Source organism: Pungitius pungitius, chromosome 12 (assembly GCF_949316345.1).
Source record: "Pungitius pungitius chromosome 12, fPunPun2.1, whole genome shotgun sequence".
In the NCBI taxonomy this organism is placed as follows: domain Eukaryota; kingdom Metazoa; phylum Chordata; class Actinopteri; order Perciformes; family Gasterosteidae; genus Pungitius; species Pungitius pungitius.
The window spans coordinates 9,544,561-9,566,927 of NC_084911.1; the positions used below are offsets into that span (position 1 = coordinate 9,544,561).

Consider the following 22,367-nt stretch of genomic DNA (forward strand, 5'->3'; position numbering starts at 1 on the left):
AAGAAAAGACACATCAATTCGGTAACAACAATTTTAATTTACATGACACAATCACACACAGTGTACTGGTTGTGTACTGTGTACAAACTGTTTTTGTTTCTGGGTTTTATTGCTGTGTCAGAATTGAGAATTTCTTTCAGGCCTCCTCTGCCAGAGGCTCTGTCACTTTCTTAATGCCATCCTTCTTCAGCGGCCCCTGCAGGTGGACCAGATATCAGTTTAGAAGTGATAGAGAAGGAGTCAGCTGTGATAGTGTTACTCTGCAAAATGTCCTGTTCATCAGACTTCCATGTGCATCAAACGTTTCTCAAGCTCACCATGAATGCCCTCTTCTCCTGGGCAGTCTGGAAGCGGCCATGGCCAAACTTGGATGTGGTGTCGATGAATTTCAGCTCGATGGTCTCCTTGGACTTGCGAGACGTGTGCACGAGCATAGACTGTGGGGCGGGGTACTGGCTTTGTCCCATGTCTTTTGTGAGTCGATATCTCAACATTTTACGTTCCAGACATTCTCTGGTACAGTGCAATACTTGATAGTATTGACTGTATTTTACAGGTTGAACAGTCACCCGCACACCACCATCTGCTGATATTCCAGGGTACAACCACTCCACCTGTGTGACCTTTACCCTATGAACTAAATGTCTTAAAAAAAACATTAACCACATTTGTGATCGTTTCCTTGTTTGTTATATTTATTAAAAATAACATTTGATTTTAATAATCTGAACGAAGCGTATCTAGATAACATTCCGTTTTTACATTTGATGACCTCTGTTTCGCCATTATGTTTGTGTCCTCTGCGCATGCGCCACCTGGGAAGGAGAGCTGCCGAGGTCGAATTGTAGGGTTTCTTTCGTCCTGTTCGTAATACACAGCGAAATGCCGTCAGACCACGAGAAAGACGCATATCCGCAGCCTCCACGGCAGACTCCGGTTGTGGACAAACAGACTGCATTGCCAAACCCGGCCGTGATTCTGTCTAAACTCTTCTATTACTCCGTGGACGTGCCTGTCACTACATTTAGAGGTAACCGAAGCTAAGAGAGCTAACTGGGCTAAGAGGTTAACACAGATTTGGGGAAAGACATTGTCGTTATATCTGAATTCCCATTGCTGTTATCCTTGTTGTGTAAAAAAGAATATATCCCACCAAGTAAGCCAGATATAAGGCTGTGATCTGCGGCAGTATAATTGACAGCGTTAGCTAGCTATGTATTCATGCTAACCTGGATGTTATGCTAGCTAGCTAGCTTCCTTCAACTCCGAGGTAAAAACCACATGGCCTCGTCTGCCGTTAACGTTAGATTTAACTATGAATGTTTGTACAATTTTCATATACCATTTTGCGTCTTTATTTTTCTCATCCAGATGCTGTTGACAGTATCCGGTCTAAAAACAGGCCGGTCTTCTACCACCAGAAGTTCCGCCGTGTTCCTGACCTGACGGAGTGCGAGCACGGAGATTACCTCTGCTACTACGAGGCTGAGATGCAGTGGAGGAGAGACTAGTGAGTACGCTTCGAAATCGGATCGATTCATCCAGATGGACACCTACGTACACGAAATCCGACTCCACAAAAATGTTTTTCAATGCCTATAGTTAGCTAAAAATGATATAAGAACAAGATTCACGGATATATCCACACACAAGCAGTTTGTAAAATGCAAGTACAACGGGTTAAATATAAATGTAACGTCTAAATAGGTATTGAAATACCTATTATATTACTATTGTATCAATAAATATTTGTGCCTTTTGCGTGCATCAGATAGATTTGTGAATGGCATGTTTTGGTTTATTTACATTGAGTGTATTGAAGGAAACTAATCTGGAAAAGTTACTTCCATATTATTAGCAAAAGCTGTCCTGAATCATTGTGTGTGCACTCAACATTGAGGCTGATCTGACTCCAGGTGAGCTCTTGCCACACAACAGGAGGGAGGAAATGGATGCAGCATCTTGTGGGCACCTGTAATGTTAGGAATGCTGTTGCTCTTTTTTAAACTTTCCGTAGGAGACATCTTTGAGCTTACAACGTAGTGTCTTTATTACATGGACGCAATAAGGGAAATCATGCAGATGTAAGGTTGCTGTAGTGGTCAGTGGGCAATTATCAAAGTGTAAACAATGTCACCATGTGGTGTTTTCACCCCACAGCAAAGTGGACCAGGAGATTTTGAAGGTGGTCCAGGAGCGTATGAGGGCCTGCCAGCAGAGGGAAGGGCCGAGCTACCAGCAGAACTGTGCCCCTGAAATAAAGCAGTTCAACGAGGTGACCCACAGCTACGGGTCAAGATGTAAGTGTGCCATTTCAACCTTAATGTGCAATACTTCATACAATCCCACAAACCGGCAGCTATTTTAATTTGACAAATCAATCTTGAGATTGGCATTTGCACCACATTTTGAATTCCTAATGTCTTTACAGATGGAGACCTGGGAGCTTACGCCAGTGGGAGAAAATGTCTAATGAAGCAAAAAGAACGGATGATGGCTGCGCAGGCCCAGAGTGTTTAACAGTCCCCTACCATCTGTCCTGTGTAATAATTGTAAAATAAACTGATAATTAAATGTCTTCTAATCATTCACATTTGTACCTTTTATTAACTGGAGGTTGGTGCAGGACCTTTATTTTCAAGTGATGTTTTAGCCTCCTCCAGATACTGTTCATGAGTATCTTAGTCATTTGCCCTACAGATTAGAGCTACACACTGAAATGTTCTGAGTCTCTCGGATGAATGCACTTATTGTAATTAAATGGTGAGCTTAATTCAATGCACATGGTAAAGAGCACTTCTCGCCACTGTTCCATCACTAGTAAATCACAAACAAAACATGTTGCATTTTGTTTCAGAATGTTTATTCAACAATTCTCTGTACAAAAAGTTTAGGCGGTAGGGGTGCTGACAGACTGTCCCCTCTGCAATGGCAACCTGGCGTGGGTCTTTGCCAGATGGTCAGTGAACTCCTGGTATGGAGACTTTGTAAAGACAGTCTCCTTCCACAGGTCAGGGGTCAGATAGCTGTAAGTCTTGCAGATTGCATCGAAGGTGGCCTTAGCTGGTGAGAAAAAAAAAAAAGTAGTGAGGAGATGCTTCATGCGCTAAAGAGCTGCAGTATTTCTGGAGTGGGCAAGTTGGACAAACCAAGCAGAAACCCCACGACACTTACCAAAGTTGCCGAGGGTGGCAGTGCAGCCCCTGGCAGAGGTGTAGCAATCATCAATACCAGCCATGGTGAGCAGCTTCTTGGGCACAGGGGCGGACACAATACCAGTACCACGGGGGGCTGGGATGAGACGCACCAGGACAGAGCCACAGCGGCCAGTCACCTTGCAGGGCACGGTGTGGGGCTTGCCGATCTTGTTACCCCAATAACCTCTCCTGACGGGAACGATTGACAGCTTGGCCAGGATGATAGCGCCACGGATGGCTGTAGCCACCTCTTTGGAGCACTTCACCCCAAGCCCCACATGACCATTGTAGTCACCGATGGCAACAAAGGCCTGTAAACAAATGCCAACACAGTCACGCTTTGATCAGCAGCTGTAACAATAAAAAAGGATATTTAACACAGAATGAATGACACCCACCTTGAACCTGGTGCGCTGACCAGCCCTGGTCTGCTTCTGGACGGGCATGATCTTGAGCACCTCGTCCTTCAGACCAGAACCCAGGAAGAAATCGATGATCTCTGACTCCTGCAGAAAAAAAAAAAGTTTAAAATTGATTTTGGATCATGCCACTTCCAACATTTGGTGTAGAATCCACATCAAAGTGCCTCACTAGACAACTACATAATATGCACAACATTGAAAATTAAAAATGCATTAACTCAAATCATTTCTAAAAGGAATCCTGACGTTTCAGGTCGATTTTTTAACTAATCTTATTTAAGACAATTCATTTGAAATAGGTAATTCATACATGTAGTACAGCATGAACAAAGGCATTGCCTGACAAAGCAGGAGGGACACTAAAGATAGATGAAATTGATGACATTTGAGCAAAGTGCATACACAATGGCATTAGGCTTAAAATCAACGTGCACATCCTACTACTCTGAATGCATTGGGCATAGCGTTACCTCAGCTACCCTTTAGCGTCAACAACACATGTGTCGCCCATGATAATCCTCCCCATACACCATTTACCTTGATGGGCAGTGAGTACAGGTAGATCTCCTCCAGGGATTTGATCTTCAGGTCCTTCACCAGGCGGCCGAGCTTGGTGACTGGCACCCACTGGTAGAAGAGAGGAGAATCTCAGCAAACAGTTTGTGGTATTCCCAATCAGGTCGGATATTGTTTCACATTGCAGGTTGTTTAAAACACGAATGGGCGTTTCATCTTACTTCCTTGTCCTCGGACTTGCCGCCGCGGGCCCCACGACCCCTGCCGCGGCCTCTCCCGCGTCCACGGCCCCGGCCGCGACCACGATCCCCGAACCCTCCGCGAAAACCTCCTCTACCACCGGCGTCGTCCGCCATTTGCTACAGGACAAAAATAAAGCACAGGTCATAATGTTTCCTATAACGGCTGCAGTGAGTAGGCATCTGGCGTCGGTATCGCCGCCATGTTCGACGATGGCATCGTCCGTTTAATATTTAAGAATAGCTCAAACTCCGTCAAATTGTCCTCGTAAATACGAGCGGTGTATCAAAGCACCATATTCAAATGTTATTTGGTATATTTTTAGACTGCGTTTAGAAGAAGGATGTACGAGATACAGCACGATTTCGATGGGGACGGATTCATCTGGTTTCTACTTACGTGATCAATACAACAGGAAGAAGACCGTCTCAAAGTCCCGTCAGCTTTTATGTTAGATGTGATATCGCGATATTACCTCGTTAACAAAACACGTTCTCTGCTGCCCCCAGCGGCATCGTCTTTTATGGCGGACCCAGGTTATAATGATCTCAGTCGTATCTTGCTCCAGTTATTTCTTTCGTTAAAGTTACGGCACAGAATAGAAAAGACAATCTAACGAAATAAAATTGTTTTAAAATAAAAGCTGAACTTATCTCAAGAACTTTTTTTTGTTGGACAGATACATCACATGTCAACCAAGACAGGACGACGGTGTAAGAGTCAAATAGTTTATTTACAAAAAGATAAAACCACAGCACACAATAGTTAATTCACCCTTTGTTCATGCATTTACATATTCTAAAAACACACAACTTGTCCTGTGTAAACATTTGTAAAAGTCACACAGCAGCAGCCATTTAGCAGCAGTATGTGTCCCTCAGCCGTTACTGTTGTTGCTACCTGGAGTCCCACTGGAGCTGCCACTGCTCTCTCCAAGGTCCTCCTCTTCCACTTCATGCAGATCGTCCATCACTTCCAGGCTTTCACAGATGAGCCCTATCTGCCTCTTCATGTGCGCCATGGTGCTCTGCATCCTCCTCATCTTCCTCTGCAGGGCAGTAGCGATGGCCCTGTGGTTCCTCTGTCTGACCTCATACTCCTGCCTCAGTTGCTTGTAGCAGTTGTGTTGGGCCTGGGTGCTGTGGGAGAGAATCGTCCCGCAGCCCATGTGGCAGGGCTGACGCCAGTGCTCACAATGGCGTGCATGGGTGTCCAGGTCTCTGCGGAGGAGCTGCGCTCGGCAGCCCTGGTACGGGCATGGAATCAGCTCGTACAGACAGCTCATGCTGTGGCGGTACTGCTCAGAGAGAGAGAAGGTCTCTGCACAGCCACGGATCTCATTCTTACACTGTAAGAGACAAACTCATTGTGTACAAAAAATTGCTGCTAGTGACTTAGAGTATATTAATTGCCTATAATTGAGATCGTATTAGTGATGGAAGCATATTGCACTTCACTTCAGCTGGCGTAAATTGTTTTATTTTTGAAAAATCTTTCAAAGTCAAACAAACTCATTATTTATTTTGTGTGTTAGAAAGTAACTCTAGCTTTACAAAAATTGAGTAATGTAAAAAGGACTTAATTTCTGTGAACCACATCGAAGTAATTTTATAGACATTTTATATACTACTTGACTAAGTGAAAAAATAATGGATTAATTGGATGAAATGATGATAGTACCATCATTATAATAATTCAAAAGGCAAGAAAAACAATGGAATCTACACTACATCTCTTTACGTATCACCCTCCCCACAGCGTAATGTATAGGACCATGTTAAGAGTTTGGTGTTCCGTTTTCTCCAACTATAAAAAATTCATGTAAATTTACACTTTTTTCCCCCATTTTCTACCTTGATCTTCATGCGTCCAATAGATTTGCTCAGCTTGAACATGACAAAGATCAAGCTTGGGTTTATAGTTTTCCTGCAGCAGGGGCAGGTCTCCTGCCTACAGAGGAAAAACCATAGTTAGTCCTAATACTTTGCATAGATGGCAATATTATACAAAACACATTTACAGTGTTCTTATTTGGTGGTATTGATGGATATTATGTTTAGTACCTCTTTAGCCACTGTAAGATGCATTTCTTGCAGAATATGTGGTGGCAGGCAGCTCTTACTGGACACCTGAGGACCCCCTGGCATATGGTACAGACCAGATCGTAGTCTGGAGTGTCCACAAACAGCTCCACATCATAGCCCCCACTCTGTGTTGACACTTCTGGGTCTGCCTGGATGTGGTCAAAATAAATAATACTTCATTATGAGTTCATCATCATGTTTTGGTAAATTTCTTAGGGAGACATTGAAGCAAAGAGTTCTGAGACACAAAAAAATTGTGACCCCTGATGTACCAACCCGAGTATTTTTCCTACAGTCGTAAAACATGGCTTCACAACTACCTACAACCAATTCACAGTGTTTTCATGCCACATAAAGGCAAGTGAACACAATACAGAATGGTTCTGGAAAGTCATATGATAACAAACAGCAAGTGTATTCCCTCAACATGATAACTTTAATTATAAAATACTAAGAACACATGATGTTTGGCATCATATAATTAATTGTATTTTTCATTAAATATAATATCTAATAATCGAAAGTAACATGACACTTAAACAATACTATTCAAAAGGAAAGCCCTTGAGGACATATGGATATAAGTAAAGTATAGCGTTTAAAACCGACAAATTCATAAATGAACAAAAGCAGTGGTATTCTCACCATGACACTCTTTTCTCTTTACCGTGTTTCCATTCCCGGAGCTGGTTTACTCCATATCGGTCCTCTCACATGTCACAAGCGAAACACACACCCGCGTTATCAATACAACACATGCATGAACATTCCTGACAAAACGTGAAGGAGGGACTCTCTGCGTGTGAGTTTGTGGGGGACAAATGAAAACAGAAAAATTACGAAAACGAAGGGAGATAATGGCGCTTATTTGGAGCGCGTCCTTTCCCTGTTGTTCTAGCAGCGAAGCGCCACACGTCAAACAGCAACATGTGGACGTGAACAAACCCAGGTTGTTCTATTGTTGAGCGCTCTGGGACCAAACATAAAACTCAATCTTTATTTCAATGCTCTGATGGTCACATACCATTGACCCGTGTTAGTTATAAAGCCTTTTAGTCATTAAAAACATTCTATGCGTTTAGATGCTTTTATAAGTATAATTCATATTTGTTTACATATTGTCAATAGATGCTGTTGTGTGAAAACTGACTGGCCAATCACAGCTCAGTGCGCTGAGATGACGTCCATTGTGTGCGCCCCGGGTACCGACCACCAACATGCGGAATGTGTTGACTTCAGCCAACGTGTGAAGTGCGAAATTAGTATTTAACTTCACTGCAGTTGACACAAATATTTAAGTCTGGGCTTTCAACGTGAGCAAAATGGCTAACACCAACCTTCAATTCAAAACAAAGTAAGTTTTTAAATGTATGGCACGTGCATGCTACAGACCTTGCTAGCTGGCTAACACAAGCTAGGCTATGGTGTAATTTGAAGTTGAATTTACAGTTACCGTTAACAGTTTTATTTATATCCCCCCCCCCCTCCCCCCTTCACAGTTATGTCGTTGAAAGCAAGATTGAGCCGTTTTACAAAGGAGGAAAAGTGAAGGTGTGTTTCTGACATGTGTCCAGTGTTAAGTGTCTTGTGTTTCTAAAGTCAGTGTGTATTACATGTTGTACCAACCTACCGGCCTGAAACGATATCATAGGACTTCACAGATTTACTACAGCTCCGTCTGTTTTTTTTCCCCCCCAGATCAGCAAAGATGAAAAGTATATCTTTTGCACTTGTGAATCTCGTGTCAACGTTTTGGAAATCAGCACAGGGAAAATTGTCCACAGTGTTCAGCATGTGAGTACTGAGTGGGTTGTTACCTTTTAAAGGACCGAGAAATCTATTTTTTAATATTTACAACTACAGAAGCCCCAATCTCAAAGACTTCTGTCATAGAATAATAGCCTCGGAATGCAGCTTGTGTTGTAAAAATAAGTACATGTTCCTTTATTTTCTGTGGAGCCCAAAATTGTGAAAGGAAAGTATGTGTGTGGGCTGTACGTATGCAAATCAAATGAGTGCATTTTGATTTATTTATGATTAATTTTATATAGATAGCATGAAATAGTTCTTGTACCCGCATCTCAAATGTAAAGACGTGCTTTTTTTTGTATCAAATAGTTAATCGAATAACACTGACAATCTGTCTTGTCTTTCAATATTGTAATTGCAGGATGATCAAGAGGACATTACATCATTCGCACTCAGCTGTGATGATGAGGTAAAGAAAATCCTTCAAGGGCCTGGCATTACTTCAAACAACCTTTATTGTGTCTATTGATGTTTTTCACTGGCCGTTCTTCTCTCAGTCTGTAAGAAAGTAAACATGTATGTCTTTGTTCTGCGTCTGACCACAGATGCTGGTAACAGCTAGCAGAGCTCTGTTGCTGAAGCAATGGGATTGGAGGGAAGCTCAGTGTACTCGCTCTTGGAGGGCCATTCACACTGTTCCTGTGGCCAGCATGACCTTTGACTCCACCTCTACCCTCCTGGCCACAGGTCAGCAATTGTCATTTATTGTCATTAGTTGTCTCTTGTGTACTGTGTTTTTGCCTGATCTCTGCTATATAGATATTGGATAGTTTGCCATGTATTTCTTGTTGTTCTCTTGCAGGTGGCTGTGATGGTACTATAAAGCTTTGGGATGTGCTGAAGCAGTACTGCACCCACAACCTCAAAGGCTCATCTGGCGTTGTTCAGTAAGTTTACATTTCTTTGAAAAATGTGTATTAACAGAATTTGTTTAATGTTCAAAAACTTGTATACTTTGATACTTTTTTATTACTTTACAATATATTTTCTCATAAATGTCAGTATCAGTAACTAAATTATCAAATAGTCAGATTTTTAAAAATGTTTCTGTAGTAATGTATAGCAAACATACATATTTTAGATGGAGTACCATAACAAGTTTGAAGGTTTATTTACATGGATTCTGACTCAAATAACTCGATTCAGTAACATACCTCTGTACTTTTTAATGTATAATTTCTCGTCCCTTCTCCCTTGCTCACCCGTAGGTCAGTAACATACCTCTGTACTTTTGCAGCTTGGTCCAGTTCCATCCGGACATCAGCAAGCTGCAGCTCTTCTCCTCCTCTCTGGACTGCGGCATTCGGGTGTGGGACCTGCGCTCCAGTCAGTGTGTGTGTGTGCTGCAGAGCCACTACAGCGCCGTCACCTCCCTCAGTTTCAGTCCTGATGGTGGCACCATGGTCAGGTAGGGTACATTGATCCATCCATTCGGCTGACATTTACACTTTTGGGGATTCGATTTGGGAGTGTTTGCTTTCTTCTTCTTCATGTGATTGTGTGCCGATTTGTATTTGTAGTTCTGGCAGAGATAAGATCTGTACAGTGTGGGACCTGAAGACTCAAAAAGCCACGAGAACTGTTCCGGTCTACGAGGTAAGGCATAGATGCAAAAAGAAGAAAAATTTCATGTTGTAAAGACTCTGCAGCTTCGTTATGTGTGTTGTCTCGGTCTGCAGGCCGTGGAGGGTGTTGTGCTGCTGCCTGATGATGAGGACTTGTCTGAGATTGGAGTGAAGAGCAAAGACTTGCATTTCATTACAGCAGGCAGCAAAGGTTTACTTCTTGAGTTGTCCTGAACATAAAATCTGTGATGCCGTGCTGTCCATATTTTGTGTGACCTTACTACAACCAGGCCCTTTCATTTAATGTATCATTTCTCGTCCCTTCTCCCTTGCTCACCCGTAGGTGTGTTGCGAGTGTGGGAAGCCAGCACGGCGCGGTGTGTCTACGCCCAAACCCTCCACTCGACCCTCACCGAGGAAGAGGAAGAAAAAGACGATGACAACGACCCCCGCAGTCTGACGTACCTCCTTCTCCTGCCAGCCTCTTCCAGACTGGCCACAGTCACTGCAGAGCATAACATTGTGCTCTACCAGCTGCCTGGTCTCACCACACAGCAGCAGGTGTGTACTGAGAAGGAAGTTGATATAGTTATACCCTGTATTTATTTTCTGGACAACCTTGATCATTTTTATTTTTTATAATTCTAATTTTGACCTTATTAATGAAAAACCTCTCCCTCTACTGTTCATTCCACTCTTTTACAGTTTGTGGGATACAATGACGAAGTGCTGGACGTGAAGTTTTTGGGTAAAGGGGACAGCCACATCGTGGTGGCAACCAACAGCTGCCAGCTGAAGGTGTTTGAGCTGCTCACCAACAGCTGCCAGATCCTCTACGGACACACAGGTCAGTAACCAGGAGAGGGCAGCACGTGTCCACAAGTGCCAACAATGAACTGCAAAGCAGTATGTGTAGTCAATCAGGGCACAAGGATAAAAAAAATAATATTAAATGATTTGAAAATGATTCATCTGTTGTGATAATATTTACACACACCTTTTTGTGTTGGACACTTTAAGAATAATTAGTGGAGGTAAGCCATTCTTCAGTCTATTCTTTCAAGCTGTTTTATAGTTTCTAAAAAATCTGCAATAGCTGCTTGACATGGAGAAATATGGATGTCTGGGAAGGAAAAACCATGCTACTATTGCAGATATTTTTCCACTCTGGTAACCCAGTACAGGTCACAGTTCCAGGGTGTTGTCAAAGTGGCCTGATAAGCAGGTTAAAGCGACAATTATCTACTCTGACATTCACAGCTATTTTTATCTGTTCATTGTCCTCTAGATACTGTCCTCTCACTGGATGTGTTCAAAAAGGGTTTGGTCTTTGCAAGCTGTGCGAAGGTGAGGCCACATTTTAACACCTTCAACCCCTCGTTACTGAGGAAACATTGATTGCTCAAATTAAACTCTTTGTGTAGGATTATGGGAGATTTGTTATCAATTAGTTGTCCACCGAGTTTCGTGAGTAACTCTGCCTCAGTCGTTCAGTTTGTTGTATTATGCAACTTCACCACTAAATGCAGCTACGGTCCACTGAGCCAACACAAACACAAGTTCATTAACGTTTCAGCCTCCGCCTTAATGTTGACAAACTGTAGTTATCTAATTAGTTACCAATACATGTTTATTAAAGTAATGTTTTCAGTTTGTAATAACAGTACCCAAGATGAGGTTACTACAATAACTGATGAGTTTGTTTGAAGTAACGAGTGTCTGTTTTGTCTCTGTCTTTAGGACAGGTCAGTGCGGGTGTGGCAGATGGACAGTGACAGTGGTCAGGTGCACTGTGTGGCGCATGGCTCCAACCACACTAACGCTGTGGGCTCCATCACCTGCTCCAGGTGAGACTCCTAAAAGACACACAGGTTTCTCGTAACATGTAAATAAAAGGAATGAGTGCCTGTGTGAATGATTCTCCGTCTTTGTGTCCAGGATGAAGGCATCTTTCGTGGTGTCTGGCAGTCAGGACTGTACCCTGAAGGTTTGGGATCTACCAGCAGACTTGTCTACTACAAGCGGGGACCTACATCGCCTGACTCCCCGAGCCACGGAGAAGGCGCATGACAAGGTACGAGCACAAAACTCAGGGAGAGGAAAAGAGCAACACCTAAACATCCTGCAAATACTATTTCCAATGCATTGATCCTGCATTGGATACAAATAGAATACGTTACAGATGGAGGCACATCTGCCAACACATTCCCGTGGGATTTGTCAAAGAAACAAGTTGACTTCACTTACTTCGTCTTCTTAGAGGTGGAGGGAATCAATTTCCTTGACTATCCAAAGAAAGTTGATTGCAGCACCTTCCCATCATCTCTGCATTAGAAACCGTCAACAGTAAATTAAAGATTACTTTTTTCTTTGGAGCCATTCTTTCTGTTGCTTGCAGGTAGAATTGTGCACTTAGTTGAGTGCAGGTCTCAGTCAAATGTGTGTGCAATGGCAACTAGCATCGGACGGGTTTATTGGTTGGTTGAGACCTGTAATTGAAATGCACACATGGGCCTCATCCAGTGAGAGCTTTTCCGTGTTACAGTAAACACATAACCATCGTTTTGCTCACACACATTTGCACACACAAATAGAAGTGAGTCAGTCTTTAACTATTTCATTTAATGGTGCATTGCCTGGAACACATAGGGAAGTGCATAAATATAATGAGTGACTAAAGCTGGGAAGTTATTGGAAGGTTATGTTTAACATACCGAAACGCGCTAAGTAAGATACACCATCGGTCCAGCAGCAGCACTTGATGCATAACTTGTCTGTAGTTGTCACGGAAACGATTGAATTGGTGTCGTGGGAGTAATGTTAGGAATGTCATTTTACATCTTTACATGGCTGGAAGGGGGAAAAAACCCTCCTTTGAAAAGAAGAATGTTTTTCCAACACCTACTTTTTTCACCTTGTGCCTCAGTAAGACTCATTTTGGAATCAATTGACTTTAAATAGACCAAGTAGGTATATTGCCCAAACCGAGAAAGCATCACGGTGAAACGTCTTCCATTTCCAATGAAGTTACATCACTCTTGCATTTCCTACAATCTCATTAACTTGAAAGGGTTCATGTTTTGGTGGGTCCTGCAGGACGTAAACAGCGTGGCGGTGTCTCCCAACGACAAGCTGCTGGCATCGGGGTCCCAGGATCGCACGGCCAAGCTGTGGTCGCTGGCGGCCGAGGGGAGCGTGGGCATGCTGGGCGTGTTCAGGGGCCACCGCCGCGGCGTCTGGGCCGTCTGCTTCTCTCCCATCGACCAGGTGCTGGCCACGTCCTCCGCAGACGGCGCCACCAAACTGTGGAGCCTGCAGGACTTCAGCTGCCTCAAGGTGGGCCGAGAGGAGTGTGCACGTGTGACCAACCACCGTTGCTTTTATTTGACCTTTATTTAACCAGGTGAAATCCATTGAGAACCAATTCTCATTTACAAGGATGACCTGTCCAAGAGGCAGGCACAGTCCACACAAGTGACACAATACGGCAAAGACACATTACAGTATGACAAACACATGGCTAAAAACAACACAGTTAAATGTTCATGTGCAATCGTCATAATTCTCACTGGGAATTCAACAGGGGATTATCCTTTTTGTTTGTTGGTTGTGAATTGGTAATTTCCCTTTAGCTGACCATATTTGTGATGATTTTGTGAGTTTAAAGTAAAAATGAAGTGTATATATTTTTTTGTTTTCATTTTCAGACATTTGAGGGTCACGACGCGTCTGTTTTGAAGGTCATCTTTGTGAGCCGAGGCACTCAGCTGCTCACCAGGTAACGCTACGCATGCAGAGCTTTTCTGTATAAATGTTATACTTTTTTTTCTTTTTTGTTGAAAAACTACAGTGTCAATGCTTTGTGTGTCCTCATTTTTTATCGGAATATTGCGATCCATTTCCTGGACTATTTATACTTAATGGAAAAGAAGTGAGAACAGTTTCCTATTGTTCTTGTTTGAATGTGGGTTTTGTATGAAATGGTATCAAATCTCAAGTGTGGTGGTTTGTAAAGACACACTTGACACGTGTTGGGCAGTGGTGTCCCATTCCTACTCTATATTATTAACTTGTTATTAAATACTCTGTATAGTAGACTTTTGTTTAGAAGCAATAAAACAATTTGAAGTTATTGTTTGTTGCTGTAGACGATTCACCAGCATTCAAAACTCGCTCTGTGAGAGAATGGTTCATTCATGCGACACACTAATGATTATTTGGTGTAAACGTCGAAAACGTTCAAATAACCTCTTTGGCATGTAGTAAAGATTTGGGGCACAGCTTGTGTTTTAATCAGCATTATGGCGGATCCTCCTCACACAGTTTTAACTTGACTCCCCCAAACCGATTCTGTCCTCAGCGGCTCGGATGGTTTAGTGAAGCTCTGGACCATAAAGACCAACGAGTGTGTTAAGACGCTGGACGCCCACCAGGACAAAGTGTGGGGTCTCCACGGCAGCCGCAAAGACGACAAGATGGTGACTGGCTCAGCCGACTCCAACATCACTTTGTGGATGGTAAGTGTGATTTTACTGGTTGACACCTGTTGAACAGAAGGCAGAGAAAGAGGGAAGCTGTACAACTTGGGTGTGGCATTACAAAGGAACGAGTTTTGTCCTCCTTTATTACTGTCCTCTGAGTAGTACGTCACCGAAAAATAACCTAGAAAATCATTGCCTTCTGGGTTGTTTTCTCAGTATTTGAACAAAAGTTCACTCTTACTGTGACCTTTTTATCTTTTTCTGGGAGGGAAAGTTTGGAATGTCCCCTGCAGGCATCATTGCATTAGCTCAGAAATGTTGTTTTTTGTTCACTGGCAGGATGTGACTGAGGTGGAGCTGGCGGAGGAGCAGGCCAAGCAGGAGGATCAGATACTTAAGTAAGCCACATACCAACGTTGCATGTAGTGCATGCCAGGTTGATCAGATATGAGAAAACAAGGCTGATGCCCTGAAGGAGCGTTCAAACTGAAGACGTTTATTCAGAAAGTCACTCCACCTTGTTGCACAACCCCCGTTGCCTGTCAATGCCGGCCTTGTGTGTTTACTTACTCACGCATGCAAACAGGCTTTCAGACATTAGTTTTTACTTCAACCGCATCCTGGTTAAAAAACTAATCTGGAATTCTTCCTGGAGTTAAACGTGCTCAAACGCTTTGATTTTGTATTGAAATACATTTTAAATTGGTCAAGACAAGCATATTTTACTCTGTGTTTACTGTGCGGGTGCCTGTTTATGATAATTGTATGTTTTTTTTGTGTCTGAAGGCAGCAGGAGTTGTCCAACCTGCTCCATGAAAAGAAATACCTGAAGGCCCTAGGTCTCGCCATCTCACTGGACCAACCCCGCACTGTGCTCACCGTCATCAAAGGTGCTTTGTGATGCATCTCCTTCAGGGCAGTTAGGGTGACACTTAATAGCCGAAAGATGGAGAGATGCTTTAAACCTTTTAGGCTTCCAGGATGCTTCTATTCAGACATTTACTGGTGCTTTGCATGTGCAAGCTGTACACATAGGTTTACATATATTGTACATAAATGTTTTGTCTTTGTCCAGCGACATGATGCAGATAAATGCTGCAAAACCAGAAATGAGCTGTGTCGTTTTGTTAATCTGAAGCATCACAGTCATCATTTCCCTCTACACGTTGTTAGGTCCTGGACCTATCACCGATAGTATTTAATGTGTATTTGGTAGGTATTAGGACTGTTTTGAAGACTGAACTTTCAAAAGTCTATTTGCAATAAAGCTGACACTTTTAAACACACAATTTTAAACTAAAAAGTAGTCTAGATTATGTTATTGTAGCTAACATTTTTTGTTTAGTCTATTTGTATAGTCGATTTTACCAATAGTCTAGAATCTTCACTTTTAGATGCAAGTAATAACAAGAGATATTTAGCTAGAGGTGTAGGACATCAGTCGTGTTCAGGTAGCGGATCAGTTTACATGCCAGTAGATGGCATGTAGAACTTTGGTTCCTGTTTGTGAAGTGACAACACACCTCGTTATGCAAGAATATGAGTTGAGCCAATGTGGGTTTTCCAAAACTGTATTTATAATTCACCCACCGATGTTTATTTTGTGGTTATATATAATTAAAGTTAGAGATGTGCAGCTTTTAAAAAAAAGACCATGTCACAAGAACAAGATAAGAGGTTACCAAAGCTACTCATGAGGCTCCTAAATGCTTTGTGTTTTCAGTGAAACAACACAGTATGACATCAAACTGAAGAACACAAAATAGCTACACAATTTAATGTTCTTCATGGTCTGGATGTCTGCACTCTCTGACTTCTTCTCTACTGCTTCTAGCGATCCGTCAGGTGGAGGACAGCCACAAGCTGTTGGAGAGGACGGTACTGAAACTACGAGTTGACCAGAAAGGTAACGGCAACGTTTTTTTTTCCCACTGCTTGAATACACGAACAACAAGAAAGGAACGGTTCCTAAAGGGAATTAAAAAGTAAAGCTGGGGGTAAAACTGAAGTCTGTCTTCTTTGTATTTCTTCTGTCCTCAACCCAACTCAGAGTCTCTCCTGCGCTACTGTGCTGTGTGGAACACCAACGCCAGAAACTGTCAGGACGCCCAGGCCGTCCTGCAGGTGCTCCTCACACACCTGCCGCCCGAGGAGCTGCTGCAGTACCAGGGCGCCCGAACCCACCTTGAGGGGCTCATTCCATACACAGGTCAGCGGAGTGGCTGAGAAAAATTGATTGTAAAATACACAGAGCGCGGAAGTGAATATGAACACATTTCCTTTCCCGACTTCCTCAGACAAGAGCAAAATGAGACTAAATAATAGTCCCCGGGAAGAGGGACGCGCACGCAGCTGCTGTCCGATAATATAAATACACTCATGATGAAAAAAGGTTCAGAGTGGCTGCGTAGTGTTAATTTGCCAAAGCAACGAGTTCCAGAGAAACCTCAAACCGGTTTCCATGCTGCGTGTGAAGCAGTTTGTCATCTTTAATTCACATCGCGCAGTCTGCCAAAAGAGCCTGACTACGGTAGAAAAAACACCTGATGCAACGCAGGTTTTTTTTTACCCTTTGTTTTAGATGGGTGACTCCAAGGTGCACATTGACAAACAAGGTATTATTAAGAAATGAAGAATACAGTGGCGCATATCCTTGTAACACAAGTGTGAAATGAATTTAGAGCGCTTGGAATAACCTGGTAGCAATGTTACGTGCAGAGACAGACAGACAGACAGAGGAGGTGTTTGATGAATGTCCAAACCTAACCACAACATGCACTGAGTATAGTGCAGCTTCTACTAACAAAGATGTAAACATGAAAGAATCTCATTGACGCCGTCACGCTGGTTTCCCTAATAGCCGCCTCTCGGGTGCCGTTTCCCTCTAGCTCAGGAATGAAGGACCATTTATGCTTGTCCCTCTCCCACAGAGAGACACATGCAGAGGATCGGCAACCTGCTGCAGGCGTCCATGTTCCTGAACTACATGTGGCAGAAGATGAGAGTGGCCGGAGCACCGTCCAGGTGAGAGGTTGTGTGGCTTATGGTACCAGTGGGACACTAAAATGTGATCCAGGACAGATTAGTTCAGTTAAAGTCCACCTCAGACCCAGTAGACTTCAGCGGAAAGCGCAATCTGTGTTTGGTTCATCTCTAAGTAAGCCCTAGCTCGGAAACAAAATATTGAAACGATGCGGATCAAACGTGCATGTACTATGTATGTGCATGTACTATGTAGCAGCGCCAGTCGAGGAACACGCAAAGTCTGTGTCCTGCCCTGACAGGCGGATACGAAAGGGTAAACCCTGGCCGAGCAGCATTCCCCAGGTTAAACCAAACGTGCAGCTATATTTTTGCTTTTCCAGATTTGAAGGCTCCTTTTCAAAGGAAGTTTGGCCAAAGGTGAAACTGATAGTGAAATACTTCTTGTAAATTATACAAGATAAAGGAGGATTATTTTATTTGCTAATCCCTGTTCATATATCCCTCCCAGCATGAACCAAGATGATGACGACATGGATACCTCTCCGCTGGCACAGCCGTTCTTTTTGATTGACAAGGAGAGAGGAATGGATGGTGGTGATGAGGAGAAACAAGATGGCGATGACAGTGATGAAAATCAAAATGACGCAGTAAAGGAAAAAGAGGAGGAAGAGGACGACGATGAAGTCAGTGCCTCGAATAAAGCCTCCATCCACACCGGGTCGGTCGAAAGCGGAGCGAGCTCCAAAACAAACGGCAACCACCACCATGAAAGCGAGCAGAGCTCAGAAGAGGAGGACCTCGAAGAAGTAAACGTAATGAAATGTCTTCCAGTTCCTTCCGCTCGCCAACGCCAGACTTTCGCCACCTGACGGGGATCTAAGTGCTGTTAATGAATGACTTGCCTCTGAGGGGAGAAACGGTTTAGGGTCAGACAGAGAGGAGGGGGGGGGGTGTAGTAATGATTACCATGGAACAGGTGACAGGTCTCAGCAGTTTAAGGATCATCTTTATTGTGTCTTCAGGGTTTTTTTTCATTCAGAATCTGGGCAGAATTTAAAGAAGGTTACCAGCTGGGTCTGCCTTAAAACAGAGGGGACATTAGGCAAAAAGGACTGAGCTCAATAGATATTTGGCCTGAGATCCTCCACTGCAGATAAGAGCCCATTGTCTTGATCTACTGGTCCCACGCTAATCAGCTTGTTTTTTTATCTTTAAGTAAAACTCTTTTCAAACATATTACATTTGTTCTTTGTGATTTAAGTACATTTTTCCAACGTGTCTTAGTGCCCTGCAACTGAGGTTGACTTCCACACAACATATTTGAAGCTCGTCTGGAGCTCAGCGAATCACAAAACTAAGTTCGGGATGAACAGTTATATAGATAAATCTAATTTAGTTTCACTACAATTTTTCTGTACTAAAGGAATTCTTTTTGAAAGGACATTTTCAAATCCTAGTTTCTTACTAAAGCAATAAGGTACAAGAGGCTGTACTTTATCGTCAAATGTTTGGTAAACCTTCAACATTGAAGATAATTTACAGCCTCAAGTACCTTATTGCTTTCAACACTTATGTCACTGGTAAGTAAATGGCCTTTCAGCACAAGTTATCACTCTTAAACTTCTAACGTGTTACTTTAAGTGTGCAGTAATGCTGAATAATGCGCCCACTGTGATTCAACCAGTGTTATTGAGAAGTTGAAATAAAGTTGCATTTTTTAAAAGCTCAGTAACAAAGTAAAATAGAACTGACTAGTATTTTTAGTTAGCTTTTAATGAGGCGCTCACCAGGAAACCTTGGATCAAGAAAAAACCACCCATCTACTGTGACACCTTTATTTTTCCTGCCTTCAAGAAAACAGTCAACACGGAGTTTCCAGTATGGAAAATACTTTTCAAAAAAGGAATCTCTTGTCTAAAAAAATATCCAAGTTCAAAGGAGTTAGAAACATAGTTTAGAACTTACAGCAAGGTGATTCAAAGTTTCACGTAAAAAGCATCAAAAGATATGGCACAAGGACATTTCAAAATGAATGATCAATGCATAGACAGGGTTTCCCAAATCCTTTGGACATAAGTCTACTAATCCTTCATATTATACAAGAGGCTGAATTGTCTTTATTTGGCTGTTCAGATTATGGTCTGAAGCCGTAACTATGCCCGGATTTCTGGCTTTGTTTTATTTTTTTTGCATCTCATTGAAGCTGATCGCCTTTGGCGGCGTTCTTGATGGTGATGGTGGTGCACCGGGAGAGGATCTCCTTGGCATGCGGTCTTGGCGGCACCTTGGGTGCCGTTGGGCCCTTGTACAGGTTGGGATCGGAAATGCTGGCCATCATTTTACCCTGCGTGATGCTTTGCGGGTCCAGGCGACTACCCGCCACAGGGGTAGGCGTGATGCTCCTACGCAGCTGTTGCTCATTGTAGCTCTGGCTGAGGTTGAAGGACGTGGAGCTCGCCCAGGAAGCATTGAGGTCATCGCTGTAGTCGCTCGAAAAGCTTCCGTCACTATCTGTTCTGGGGCTCATGGTGCGGCGACCGGTCTCCTTTTCCATCTCCACCATGATCGTGGGCGGGGGGTCAACTTTGGCAGCGGCATTGGCAGCAGCGTTGGCAGCGGCAGAGGCAGCAGCAGCGGCGTTGGCGGCGGCAGCTGCAGCAGCATTGGCAGCGGCAGTGGCCGCGGCGGCGGCAGCGATGGCAGCGGCAGCGGGGCAAGCTTCAGTCAGAGGCTCTTCCGACAGCATACCCGGAGAGTCTGATCTCTGTGTGGGCGGTTGGATCGGTTTGGGAGTGGAAGACCTTATCGTTGGAAGTTGCAGCAGGTTTCCTTGCGAGAGGCTGAGCTGGTTGGACTGCAGTTCCAGGCTGGACATTGGCTGCGGGGAGGACGAGCGCCGTGACTGATGGTTGGCTGTCATGCGGATGTGGGGGTACTTGTATGGCTGCAGGTACATGGTGGGGATGTAACCCGCTTTAGTGTTGTACCTGTTAAACAGACGACAATGCGGGTTCAGGCCTGGAGGAGTTTAAAGCATTTGTAAACATCTTTTGTAAATATTAATATTTAATTTCAAAGAATAAATACCTGATGAGCCACCAGCCGTTGTCAGACTTCTGTAGGACCTCCACCACCGAACCAATGGCCACGGTTATCTCGTCGTTTTTGGTGGCCTTGTAGGTCTTTACTGCAGTGTACAGCAGTCCTGAGATGGAAAGTCATCACTTAAGCCAATAATACGCAACATCATAGCAGGTTGACTTCATTTTAAAACAGCACCCACTATGTCAGCTGTTGACGAGTAAAACCTAAAACAAACTACGCACACACCTCTCTCAGGGCCCCCATCTATGTCCTCTTCATCGTCATCATCCTCCTCAAGCTTTTCCAGGTAGGGGGCGGGGAACCAGGCCATACGCTTGTCTTCATTCTCTACAAGCCACCACCCTGAAGAAACATAACCAAGCATTTAACAATCCATCCGTGCAATCGGGTGGATGAAGGTCCAACCACGTACAGGACTCTTGAGCTCACTCACCCGCTTGGTCTTTGATGAGCACGTCCAATTGTTCGTTCAACGCCACTTTGAAAGGTTTGTTCTTGGTGTCTTTGGTCTCGTAGGCCGCCACACATCTGTACGTCTCTGTGACGAAGGGCGTGGACACGTTGCCACCGGGGACCGGTGCTCCATTGGCATGGATCTCGTTGTCCGATGGCAAGACGACAATGCTAATGAGGACAGGACACAGGTTAATTTAGAGGGACACACAGATCTAACAATTCAAGCTACATTTGTTGAGAAGACTTATCTACCATGTTATATTTTAAGGATCCCTGTGGTGATACTGCAGCATTCAACATTATGCTTTGTTCAATAAGGCTTAAGGCATTCCCACAGAAAACACACTTTTCAGCTACCTGTTCTTAACAAAGTCCGGTTGCAGGTCGTCGGCGTTGGGGTGCAAGAACTGGATGAGTTCTTTGCTCTGAGAGACCTGGGGGTCGCTGCTCAGAAGTGCATTGCAATATCTCTGCAGTGACTTGAGGCGCAGGAGTGACTTGGTTGACCCTTTTTTCTGCACGTTGCCGTTCCCCATCTTGTCTACAAGGAAATTGTCTAAAAGCACACGGGAAGCTTGAAGTCAGAATCCAAACCGTGTGTGAATGCACTTTGCAACCCGAATAAACTGCAGCTTTAAATCTCCATGACATACCTTGAAATTTGGGGATGATTCGGTCGGATTTTTTCATTTTGTTTGCTACAGGGAATAGTTTCTTCATTTGTTTCTGTCAGATAGAAATTGGTAACAGAACGGTTATTGACCACCACACGTGCACGGGCTCAACAAACAGGAGACTAACGGGGCACCTTTAACTTACGTGCATTTTTTTGAAGTCCACAAAAGTCCTGTAAACTACAATCTCATTCTCGTCTGACCAAAGCACGGAGGTCATATACATCTGAAAAAGGGAAAATGCAAAAGTGAAACAGACGGAGCAGCGCCGATTATTATTTGTTTTAAAAAAAGAAGACACCTAAACATGTATAAAAAGTGGAAACATCTCCACGTGCACTTACTTTGCACTTCTCCTTGTGCATGACTCCGATTAGACCGATGCTGATGGGATACCGCTGCGCCTCCATGATGAACCGACCGAGTGGATGCACAAGTGTGATCTGCAACAGGAGCCTCTCCGCCTCGCTGTGGTCCGGGCGCCCTGCTGCTGCTTTTTATTAGCGTAGGTGTTACGTCAGGAAGAGGGAGGGGCGGGCAAGGGCGTTAACCATGGTTTAGACCAGTGATTCTCAACTAGTGGGTCGCAACCCACCGCGTAGAATTAAAAAAAAAATCACAAAAAATGTGATTTTATTTTGAAGGGACTTTTTTAATGCAGCGGAGTATCATTATTTTTGCTGGCTCGTCTGTCCATGTTTTCAGCAGCGTGTGCCAGGTTGAGTCAAACCATTCTGATATGGGGGAGACTTTGGGTTTTTAGGATAATTAAACATCCTAAATATAAAATATAAAATTCAGCTTATGAACTTGATTTTGAATAAATTTGAGAA

At 43.6% G+C, this 22,367-nt stretch overlaps 5 protein-coding genes and 1 long non-coding RNA gene across 6 annotated transcripts; 2 read left to right on the forward strand and 4 right to left on the reverse strand.

Moving 5' to 3' along the window:
* Nucleotides 1–17: 17 nt before the first annotated feature.
* On the reverse strand, nucleotides 18–658 carry LOC119221029 (uncharacterized). Its single transcript, XR_009957135.1, has 2 exons — nucleotides 318–658; nucleotides 18–196 (listed from the first exon to the last, which is right to left on the reverse strand). It is a non-coding gene; the product is annotated as an uncharacterized LOC119221029 (long non-coding RNA).
* A 133-nt stretch (nucleotides 659–791) lies between these two features.
* ndufb10 (NADH:ubiquinone oxidoreductase subunit B10) lies at nucleotides 792–2,589 on the forward strand. Its single transcript, XM_037477429.2, has 4 exons — nucleotides 792–1,030; nucleotides 1,372–1,510; nucleotides 2,161–2,300; nucleotides 2,432–2,589. The coding sequence occupies exons 1-4, from the start codon at nucleotides 883–885 to the stop codon at nucleotides 2,518–2,520; spliced, it is 516 nt and encodes a 171-aa protein (XP_037333326.2). The 5' UTR covers nucleotides 792–882; the 3' UTR covers nucleotides 2,521–2,589.
* Nucleotides 2,590–2,841: 252 nt separating this feature from the next.
* rps2 (ribosomal protein S2) lies at nucleotides 2,842–4,793 on the reverse strand. Its single transcript, XM_037477426.2, has 6 exons — nucleotides 4,775–4,793; nucleotides 4,357–4,494; nucleotides 4,157–4,246; nucleotides 3,596–3,703; nucleotides 3,175–3,508; nucleotides 2,842–3,063 (listed from the first exon to the last, which is right to left on the reverse strand). Exons 2-6 carry the CDS (start codon nucleotides 4,489–4,491, stop codon nucleotides 2,891–2,893), a joined length of 840 nt encoding a protein of 279 aa, XP_037333323.2. The 5' UTR covers nucleotides 4,492–4,494; nucleotides 4,775–4,793; the 3' UTR covers nucleotides 2,842–2,890.
* A 340-nt stretch (nucleotides 4,794–5,133) lies between these two features.
* rnf151 (ring finger protein 151) lies at nucleotides 5,134–7,362 on the reverse strand. Its single transcript, XM_037477428.2, has 4 exons — nucleotides 7,105–7,362; nucleotides 6,439–6,608; nucleotides 6,229–6,325; nucleotides 5,134–5,723 (listed from the first exon to the last, which is right to left on the reverse strand). Exons 1-4 carry the CDS (start codon nucleotides 7,105–7,107, stop codon nucleotides 5,253–5,255), a joined length of 741 nt encoding a protein of 246 aa, XP_037333325.1. The 5' UTR covers nucleotides 7,108–7,362; the 3' UTR covers nucleotides 5,134–5,252.
* Nucleotides 7,363–7,626: 264 nt separating this feature from the next.
* tbl3 (transducin beta like 3) lies at nucleotides 7,627–18,360 on the forward strand. Its single transcript, XM_037477420.2, has 23 exons — nucleotides 7,627–7,813; nucleotides 7,959–8,010; nucleotides 8,158–8,253; nucleotides 8,630–8,677; nucleotides 8,814–8,955; nucleotides 9,071–9,155; nucleotides 9,506–9,676; nucleotides 9,789–9,864; nucleotides 9,948–10,044; nucleotides 10,177–10,394; nucleotides 10,539–10,680; nucleotides 11,122–11,180; nucleotides 11,574–11,680; nucleotides 11,772–11,907; nucleotides 12,930–13,169; nucleotides 13,541–13,611; nucleotides 14,194–14,350; nucleotides 14,654–14,712; nucleotides 15,101–15,204; nucleotides 16,149–16,220; nucleotides 16,365–16,523; nucleotides 17,245–17,338; nucleotides 17,808–18,360. The coding sequence occupies exons 1-23, from the start codon at nucleotides 7,782–7,784 to the stop codon at nucleotides 18,166–18,168; spliced, it is 2,778 nt and encodes a 925-aa protein (XP_037333317.2). The 5' UTR covers nucleotides 7,627–7,781; the 3' UTR covers nucleotides 18,169–18,360.
* Nucleotides 18,361–19,147: 787 nt separating this feature from the next.
* On the reverse strand, nucleotides 19,148–22,023 carry noxo1a (NADPH oxidase organizer 1a). Its single transcript, XM_037477421.2, has 8 exons — nucleotides 21,879–22,023; nucleotides 21,680–21,760; nucleotides 21,514–21,586; nucleotides 21,218–21,416; nucleotides 20,838–21,028; nucleotides 20,630–20,746; nucleotides 20,387–20,504; nucleotides 19,148–20,286 (listed from the first exon to the last, which is right to left on the reverse strand). The coding sequence occupies exons 1-8, from the start codon at nucleotides 21,942–21,944 to the stop codon at nucleotides 19,494–19,496; spliced, it is 1,638 nt and encodes a 545-aa protein (XP_037333318.2). The 5' UTR covers nucleotides 21,945–22,023; the 3' UTR covers nucleotides 19,148–19,493.
* Between the last annotated feature and the right edge of the window lie 344 nt (nucleotides 22,024–22,367).

Bases quoted from the DNA above. Each gene is read 5' to 3' on its own strand.
- ndufb10 (XM_037477429.2), top strand. From the start codon at position 883: ATGCCGTCAGACCACGAGAAAGACGCATATCCGCAGCCTCCACGGCAG. The intron at 1,511-2,160 runs GTGAGTACGCTT...TTCACCCCACAG, and splicing joins ATGCAGTGGAGGAGAGACTA to CAAAGTGGACCAGGAGATTT. The intron at 2,301-2,431 runs GTAAGTGTGCCA...ATGTCTTTACAG, and splicing joins CCACAGCTACGGGTCAAGAT to ATGGAGACCTGGGAGCTTAC.
- rps2 (XM_037477426.2), bottom strand. From the start codon at position 4,491: ATGGCGGACGACGCCGGTGGTAGAGGAGGTTTTCGCGGAGGGTTCGGG. The intron at 3,704-4,156 runs GTAAATGGTGTA...TTTTTTCTGCAG, and splicing joins TGTACTCACTGCCCATCAAG to GAGTCAGAGATCATCGATTT. The intron at 3,509-3,595 runs GTGGGTGTCATT...ATTTGTTTACAG, and splicing joins GTCAGCGCACCAGGTTCAAG to GCCTTTGTTGCCATCGGTGA.
- rnf151 (XM_037477428.2), bottom strand. The intron at 6,326-6,438 runs GTACTAAACATA...TTTCCTCTGTAG, and splicing joins ATCTTACAGTGGCTAAAGAG to GCAGGAGACCTGCCCCTGCT. The intron at 5,724-6,228 runs GTAGAAAATGGG...TGTCTCTTACAG, and splicing joins TTGGACGCATGAAGATCAAG to TGTAAGAATGAGATCCGTGG.
- tbl3 (XM_037477420.2), top strand. From the start codon at position 7,782: ATGGCTAACACCAACCTTCAATTCAAAACAAA. The intron at 8,254-8,629 runs GTGAGTACTGAG...TTGTAATTGCAG, and splicing joins TTGTCCACAGTGTTCAGCAT to GATGATCAAGAGGACATTAC. The intron at 16,221-16,364 runs GTAACGGCAACG...AACCCAACTCAG, and splicing joins ACTACGAGTTGACCAGAAAG to AGTCTCTCCTGCGCTACTGT.
- noxo1a (XM_037477421.2), bottom strand. From the start codon at position 21,944: ATGGAGGCGCAGCGGTATCCCATCAGCATCGGTCTAATCGGAGTCATG. The intron at 21,417-21,513 runs GTATGTCATGGA...GTGTGCTTTTAG, and splicing joins AATCATCCCCAAATTTCAAG to ACAATTTCCTTGTAGACAAG. The intron at 20,747-20,837 runs GTGAGTGAGCTC...ATGTTTCTTCAG, and splicing joins GCTCATCAAAGACCAAGCGG to GGTGGTGGCTTGTAGAGAAT.